General features: G+C 41.0%; 1 protein-coding gene across 3 annotated transcripts in view; it reads right to left on the bottom strand.

Annotated features, from left to right (window-relative positions):
• Positions 1-9,047, bottom strand: part of ptpn2a (protein tyrosine phosphatase non-receptor type 2a) — a 24,250-nt gene that overhangs the window by 10,408 nt on the left and 4,795 nt on the right. For all 3 annotated transcript variants that reach the window (XM_032519023.1, XM_032519022.1, XM_032519024.1), the window contains exons 5-6: positions 6,583-6,720; positions 5,455-5,664 (exon numbers count right to left, since the gene is read on the bottom strand). In XM_032519023.1, coding sequence (XP_032374914.1) covers positions 5,455-5,664; positions 6,583-6,720 — 348 coding nt within the window. The remainder of the gene's footprint in view (positions 1-5,454; positions 5,665-6,582; positions 6,721-9,047) is intronic.

Below are 9,047 nucleotides of genomic sequence, written 5' to 3'. Positions count from 1 at the left end.
TTTACAGGGATCATGATACCGAGACAAAATCAGAACTAAATAAAAAAAACAAAAAAAAAACATTAAGGGCATAAACATGGTCCACGCAAGAATGCAAACGCAAATGAAAATGTCTGACTAAGGCTGAGTCCTTACAGCAGGTTGGAGACGACCCAGGGCCCTTGCTGCAAGTAATCCCTTTTTCTCTCTCCCCTGTCTTTCCTGTCTGTCTCTCTCACTATCCATAAAGAAAAAATGATGAAAAATATCTTTAAAGGTTATTTGCTTGTCGTCTTGTGGACAGACCTGACAACATATGATTTCAGACTTTACAAATCAAGATCATTATGTAGTTATTACTTTAGGGTTCATTCCCCTGTAGCAAACAATAATTCAGCCATGTGGAGGAAAAAGTTTATTTTGCATTTTTGATCCTTGACAACAGCTAGGTGGGTCACTTGTATAACTTGTTGATTCACTGTTGTATAACTATTATTATTGTTTTGGGTTTCATTTATCATTGTTTTACTTAGCATAAGCCTTATATAACCTGTTTTGATCACATATCATACTCATGTTTTGACTACAGCTTTCCATCGAGCTCATGTTTTGGAAGAACGCGCTCCCTGTTCTGGAAACATGGTTTCGAGGCAGGTCGCCGGACTCACCAAGGACTGGGCTGGCGCAGGGTTGGCCCCCCCCGTTCACAACACCATCCTTGTTTTGGTAAGAGAATAAAACAAGACGGAGAAACCCTCGGTCCAACAGAGCCTGCTGCGAGTCGCGTACGAGACGTCCCTACGTTGATGTAAATGTAAATGTGCTGTATTTATATAGCGCTTTTCCAGTCTTAACAACTGCTCAAAGAAGCGCTTTTCATCACAGGAAACATTCACCATTCACACCATTCATACACTACTGTGGCCGGGGCTGCCGTACGAGTGCCACCTGCTCATCAGATAAACATTCACACACATCACACTCCGATGCACAGCACCGGGGGCAACTCGGGGTTCAGTGTCTTGCCCAAGGACACTCGACCACTTACTGAAGGGCGGGGATCAAACCACCAACCTTCCGATTGGCAGGCAACCGCTCTACCACTGAGCCAAAGCCGCCCGTTGATGCGGGCCCTGCCGGACTGACGGCTCTCCAGTCCTGTGTTGAGGTAAGAGCTCTGAAGTAGTGTATACTATGCATCACGTATGGAGTGCATGTCTGTTGCATGCTGTTTGCTTTGCTGTATTCTGTGGGGAATAAAAGGATATATATATTCTAGCAGGTACGGCCTCTGAGTGTTTGTCTGTAGAGGAGAGTGTACTTTACAGTGTTGTTGATTATTGACAGTGTGAGTTTGTTGCTCACATCTGTACGGGATTCCGCGGGGGATAAAAGGGAAATTATCTTAGCGGAAGCAGTGTTTTTAGTGCTTATTTGCTTGCAGCCGACCACCCCGCGATCCTGTCTAAAGATTTCACAAAACAAGCCAGCATGTGATTTGTGGAACGTTACATTTTTAATAACCTGTAGTGTTTGCGTTTGGCCATCAAAATGAACACTAATCTGAAAAAGCTTTTAATGTTAATTAGCTGAAATGAGGTCAGTGTGAGACACTGGAATATAACAGTTTTTGGATATTTCATGTCAGTCAGAGACTTTTCACTTCCATTTCTAGACAATGTATTCTATCCTTGTTTACTTCCTGTCAGCCAATGTCATATCCAGCACATTTGTGTCTGTTCTGTGGATAAAACAAACTATAATAATTTCCTTAGTTGCAGTATGTAGCTGCAAGAGAAAAAGAATGGGTCCCAGAATGGGACAAACGTACATATGGGCAACCTAAAAACAAAATGCGTCCGGCCACGGTTATTGCCGGCTATCATAAATACGCCGATGCATACAGACATGTTTGGCTAGAGCTTTGCAAACTAGTCAGCCGTGGTTGATTTGAGCGGAAGTGAACCCAAAAACATAACAAGGGGTTAGCTTTCTCTTGTTGTTTCACGTCAAAGTGTGCCTAGCAGCAATGCTCAGACTGCAGCTTGCGTTGCTTTGCAATGTTCAATGACACATGAAATCGATCGATAGCTCGAAGCATCTGTTGACATGTGAGCCATGTTTCTGTCCTAATTGTGACTGGGTGTGGGTGTTGATATCTACAGATGCTTTTCATTTTCCCTTAAAATTAATATGTATCAAATATAATTCAGAAGTTATTTCACTGCTTCTTAGAGCAGCAAGTGTACAACTGGCAGCTTTGACTGTCTAAGGGGAACACAGGGCTTAAATTCCCATCACGTCACATCACATATTTCCCCAATATAGTAAATCAAACTGATTTTTAAATTTAACATTACAGCCCTTAAAAACATGACTTCAAATCTTCTGTATTTATCTATTACATTACATATTTATTACTAAATAAGCAAAAGTCAAAGTAAAAAACAAAAAAAACCTTTAGTAGTTATTCATTAAGAGTTTAATACTAATAAACTCAGCTTGTCACATTTCAGTTTCCCATGAGTTGTTAGTAATTCCAAGAAAGAAACATTTCCCCTCTAAACTGGTTTGATGGTTTCAGGTAAAAGACCGTTTGAGACCACATTTCCAATATTTCATAAATATAGTGGGGCAGATAAGGGGGGAAATCCTTCACAAGTGGATACAAGCACCAAATTTGGTGTAATTGTCCCTCTGGGGTCGATAATTTGAAAATTAAGAGTCGGCAGGACAATATGAGTGCAACTGTTCCCGGTCCATGCAGGCCAGGATAAAGACTGTAGTCCCTCTAAAAACAAGAGACTGCTTAATAGCAGTTTTAACTGTATAAGACAAAATGTGCACTTTTGCTGCTTGTGAAAAGAAAAGCATATAAAGACTATTTTAAAACTAAAAAACAACGTGTGTGTGCGTGTTCAAGCCTGGGAATTTTAAAAAGGACCTTTGTGACACTCTGTCCAAAAGATCTGCCAAAGATCACCTTTCTTGGTCCATCCCAACTCAGAAGGACTCAGTATTTCTGGCAAATGCAGCTTGCCCGGTAGGCTGAGCGCCTTACATGCTGCAGCAATGCTGTTTGGGAAAACATCACAGCCAGTGAATGCATGAAAGAAGAGAATACTGCTGCTCTTATCCCTTCCAGTACACTGATAGAGGTCATGTACAGGGATCCATCTCAGGTTCATACCTTGGCCAAAAGTGAGCCACAATTATTGCAGACCAATGTCCTGAAGAACTTGCAGAACACTGACAGCTATAAGAAGAACATCTGTGTCACTGGCTTTGACCATGAGGTTTTTGCTGCCATTTTTGGCTGCATGTTTAGCGTGGACAATATCCTAGTGTCAGCTTCCTCATGACTCCATGGACTTACATCATCTAGGTTGATGGAATTGTTGTTGACAGCTTGATCCTCTTTGATCACTATAACCACATTTGGTGTTCAAGTTTCTGCAACTCTGTCAGCGAGAAAGTGGAACAGTTCAGTTTTATTCTCATCATCTCTGAGAAAGTTACGCCAGTTTGTGGGTATTTTGCCATTGCTGGTCACTTTGCGTCTGGCTTCATGCCTAGCTTCTGCCTTCAAACTTGATTGTTGGTAGCTGTCGAACACTATGTCTCTTACTTTGTATTTCACAGAGTACGCCTCTGTTTTGGGGAGAACCTCAAATGCAGAGTAGTAGTCAAATGTTTTTGAGCTACATGGGGGCAAACTGTTTACCAGTGCTTACCCATTAATAATGATTGACACATGATGCTTCTGCTACATTGGGTTTTGACAAGAGACTCAAGGATGGCAGCCAGCTGAGATTTCTGTCCACTGTGGAGCTTCCCACCATCACTCAAGGCAGTAGGGAATGGCTGATTCTCATGTCTAAAGAACACCTTTAGATCACACACTCTGCTCTGGCATGAAATAAACAGTTTGGAGAAGAGCTGGCAGTCCTCCTTCAGCACCTTTTTCTATAAAAAATTGACAGAAGCTTGTTCCTGATGGTAGAAATTTATGTAATTCTTGATTGGCCTACAAAGTTTGGGTTCTTCTTCTTCAAGTCCTTACAGGAACGGTTGAAACCGGGTTATGCCTCTCTCATAGTTTGTATGAATCAATGCAGCTGCACTTGGGTTTTGCATTATCCTTTGTGTCTATTGAAAACAGATCCTGGCTCTCTTCCTTGAAATAATTGCCCATGTCTTTCATGACACTGGTTAGCTTGTTGACTTTATCAAGAAACAACACTCAAGCTTGTTTGATCTGCTCATGGTGGTTGGTTTGTTCTGTACCTTCTTTGGCTCTAGATGTTGCATCGTACTGCATCGCAAAACCAAGCAGCTGACTTCAGGACCAGCTACCATTCACCTTCTTAGGGCTGATGGATCTTCAGTCAGACCTATTGCACCCCTACTTCCCTTGATGACAACATTGGCCTGTTCATGAGCTTGGTATAAGACCATTGCAGAGAATTCTCTGCTTGATTTGTGCACAACAAATGTTTAATTCTGAAACAGCTAGCTGAGGGTGTTTATGTTTAGTGGTGCTAGAGGCTGATAAAAATTAGTCTGCTGTTCCTAAGGATACAAACCCTTTAACCACCAGAGCCCCTGTCCAACCACTTAACTATTGATATAAATAATTTATAATGTTGAATATGATCTCATTGTAATTTCTGACCATCAAAACATAGGGGTAAATATTACTTCTTGTGATTTATCATGTTTGGTTCAAGAGATATAATGGGAAAAACATAATTTTGTTGTGGCGGAATCCAAAATGGCCACCACAGCTGTCTAGAGGCCTACATTTATGTTGTGTGTGGTATCATTATAATTGGTGCCCATCAACATATAGGGGTAGACATCATCCTTTATGCAATTCAATGTTTTGTTCAGGCAATTTCATGCATAATACATAATTTGGCTATGCCGGAAAGTAAAATGGCCACCACGGCTGACATGACGTTTTTTTGCAATGTACTTTTTTAAAAGAGCACAACCCACTGAGTAATTGTGCCAATTTAGGTGCTTGTATCCACAAGTGAACGATTTACCCCAAAAATTGCACTTATCTGCACCACCAATAAGCAACAACTACATTTAGCTGATAAGACTGATTTTAATTGAAAGGAAAATTTGTGGGCAGTGTGTGCAGATCACAGTGTTTAGCTTCCATCCATGGCACTGCTTTCTGTGTAGCAGAGCAGCTCCAAATTTTCAAAGTGTTCACTGATTCACTTTTTATCTTCAATGCACAAACCAGTGAAAAATAACCTATGCATTAAAGTATAATAGCAGCATGCGCCACAACTTCTCCCTTTTGAGCTATCAAGTAAGTTCAAAAATCTCATCTTACTCTATTGTCAAAGCTTGAATCTCTTGAGTAATGTCTTAACTCTTTGTTTTCAACTTAAACATTAGCCAACATTTTTGTTATGTTGACTGCATTTAGTAACATTCCTCCTGCCCTGTTCTCACCAGGACCAGGCAGGTGTCCACCAAGGCGAGGGTCCCTGAGCGGCCAATCCCCGCGCTGCAGTGCACCACTGCGGGCCCGTGCTCCGGTCCCAACGAACCAGACTCCCGAACCTTGAAGAGGAAGTTGAGGAAGGAGGCTGGAGATTCTGGGACACCAAAGTCAGGCCATGTGGTGTAGTGAAAGTGGTAGATCTCCCTCGACTCCCCTGTCTACAATAGAAAACATGTGATATCGGCCATGATTGGGCTGGGCTGATTTGTCACTAGAAAAACATCACACAACCCATGAAATCACAGCATTTATCATCTCCATTCATTCAAATTTAGATGCTGGGCTTTAAAGCGCCCATATTATGCTCATTTTCAGGTTCATAATTGTATTTTGAGTTTGGATCAAATTAGGTTTACATGGTTACATTTTCAAAAAACCACCATGTTGTTGTATCACACGGATCCGGTTTTCACCCTGTGTGTTTAGGTCTCGGTTTTAGCTACAGAGTGAGACATCACACTTCTATACTATCTTTGTTGGGAGTCAAACATACGCAGTAGCTAGGTAAGATCACATCAGCTAGATAACTGGTCAGTACATGAGCTAGATAATTGGTCAGTACAAGGCAGAATTAGCTGGGAGACTTCTTCTAAACGAGGGCACACTTGTAGAATACCTGCAGAACAGGGACATGTAAATTGTTCTTTTGTAGATTGTGGAGAACTAGTGTGTGTTGTAAAAGTGTTTTGCCATTGAGAACAAACTAGCATGCTAGGACGAGGACATTCAGAAAACCGTATCTCACTCAAAACAAGAAAAGTTTTTTTTCCAAGTTTGTATACCATGAAGCACCAGAGACAAAAAAAACACCCCACATTTTTTTTTTTTTTAAATATTGGCACTTTAAAATAGTTACTCACCCTCAAGATAATACAAGTTAAGACAGGTTAAGTTAGAGCCAGTAGCTGCCCTGACAAAAAGTCTGGATTAAGTAACTCAAGCAAAGCAATGGAAAGAACTGAACTAGACACAACTCAGTGTTCACCTCACAAAATACCATCTCCTACTACACATAAAAAAAAAAATATAGAAAAAAAAAGAAGGTATTATCTGGCTAGTCTGGCTTTCATGCTCACCATTGTGTTTTGCAGTTCTAGCACTCGGATCGTGTAATAGGATTGGTCCTCCTTTGAAAGTAATCTGACAACAAACCCTGTATCTGTGAAAGACATCTGTAGCTCCTCTGTGGTGGGCCAGTACTGTGCACACTTTTCCTGTTGAGACAAAAATTTATTAACTTAGTCTTGGATAGGAAGCCACATGCTCCCAGGCTTGTAAAAGATAAGATGGATAAAAGCACCATGTTATATTCACAGACTTCATTTGTAAAAGGTTCCTTGAATTCAGGGCATCTATCTTTATCGAGAACTATACTGTATAGGACTTGACAGATTGTTTCTAGGGGTTTAACCCTTGCGTTAGTCCTCTGGTCAAATTTCAAGCCCCCAGGGTTACAAGGTGACTAGTCTATATCCATGACACTCCACTTCCGGGATTGCTCCAGTGCTGCAGGAAATTCCATCACATGTCCCCGTTTTTGTCGGATGTCCGTCACCTTCCACTTTCTTCGCGTTGGAATTTTAAACTCTGGTCGATTTATGAGGACAACGGTTAATTGCTCCTCAGAACTCTGCAGCGTAAATCAAAACAGCTAGCTAGAATATCTGTCCAATCTGAGTTTATTGCTGTGACTAAAACAACTTTTGAACATACACATGTTCTGTCAAAAGAAATTTCTTTCCCGAGGTTATTTTGCAGTTAACGTGGCTCAATCCGGCATTTTGCGCCACCCATGACAATTGTGTTTGGTTAAAAGAAATGCCAACAAACCAGAGCATGTTTTTCTACCATCCCAGAATTCTGTTTTACTCTACATAGAAGTACACAGTAAGTAGCATACAGTTGAGTTACATATTTTGTGAGTGCTTTTTGTAAGTTATTTCAGGATACAATGAGTTAGGTCCTAATTCAAGATTTTTCATATCTAAACATCATAATAAATCTAAAGCTGTTTAGGGCCACATCAGTTGTACTCCCAGAGAGTAGTCCAACAGTAAAGTCTGCTCTTGGTGTTTTTTCCTGTGAACCAGAGTGTATTTCACCAGTGTTTCTGACCATGAGTAGTTGTAATTTGGGTGTGTGATGCAACTAGGCTATGTCATGGCACCTGTATTGCTCAGGACCCAAAGAAGTTCAGTGTTGAGTGTGAAGTTGTTTGTATGAGCGGTTCTTCAGAAAGCTATACCAGTTGCACAGGACAAGCAATCTGCCAGTCCGAACAAGTATGTCTTGAACAGGCACTGCACTATTATAATTTATAAATATACAGTCCCTGACAAAAGTCTTGTCGCTTATCTATTTTGTAGAAACACCTGCTATTAACCTGACTTTTAATTAATCAATTGGTTAAGAAATAGCTCATATAAAAAGCTATAACCCTCCCAAATGATTTTCATTGCACTGAAATAAATTAGTTTCACTAAAAAAAAGATTTATTATTTAAACAAGACAGAAAGGTCAAATTTTGTCAAGACAAAAGTTTTGTCGCCTATACAGAAATTAAACAAATTTACTACAAATACTAAAATATGTCAACAAATTAAATAGTGGTGCTGTGAGATTCAAATTTAATATCTTGTAGATTCCATAGCTTGAAGGACTGCATCCATGCGGTGGCAAGGATTCATACAATGTATTGATGAAGTCATCAGGAATAGCTAGGAAAGCAGTCTTGCATGCCTCCCAGAGTTCATCAATATTCTTTGGTTTGGTTTCCATGCTTCCTCTTTCATCCTACCCCACATATGCTCAATGATGTTCATGTCTGGTGACTGGGTCGGCCAATCCTGGGCATCTTGATCTTCTTTGCTTGAGGAACTTTGAAGTGGAGATGGAAGTATGCGATGGGCACCATCCTGCTGCAGAATTTGGCCTTTTTATGGTGGGAATATAAGAGGGAGCTAAGATTTCTTGGTATTTGAGACTATTGATGTGCCTTCCACCCTGAGATCTCTCGCACACCCCCATACTGGATGTTACCCCAGACCATGATTTTTCCGCCACCAAACTTCATTGTTTTCTGGGTGAATCTTGGATTCATGCGGGCTCCAGTAAGTCTCCTGCAATATTTGCGGCAACTGTGGTGTAATTCAACAGAAGATTCATCTGAAAAATCCACTTTCTTCCACTTTTCCAGCATCCATCCTTTTAGCAAGCTGTGGGCCTTGGCACATGCCACACGGTTTTTCAATTGTCTTTTGTTTAGTGCTGGCTTCTGGGCACTGATTCGACCATGGATGCCATTTCGAGACAGAATCCGACAAATTGTTCTGTTTGACACAGGGACTTTAGGGGACCAGGTCTCGTGGAGCTCTGCTGCAGTGGAAAATGGGCTGGCCTTGGATTTTCGAGCCAACAAACGGTCCTCTCGAGCAGTTGTCTTGCGGGGTCTGCCTGACCTGGGGTTGTCAAAAACATCTCCAGTGTCTTCAAATGTTTTTTAAATCCTGTGTACTTGATGCTGAGACACATTGAAGGTGTC

This window comes from Etheostoma spectabile, chromosome 6 (genome assembly GCF_008692095.1).
Source record: "Etheostoma spectabile isolate EspeVRDwgs_2016 chromosome 6, UIUC_Espe_1.0, whole genome shotgun sequence".
In the NCBI taxonomy this organism is placed as follows: domain Eukaryota; kingdom Metazoa; phylum Chordata; class Actinopteri; order Perciformes; family Percidae; genus Etheostoma; species Etheostoma spectabile.
This window is presented reverse-complemented; position numbering and strand designations above follow the sequence as displayed.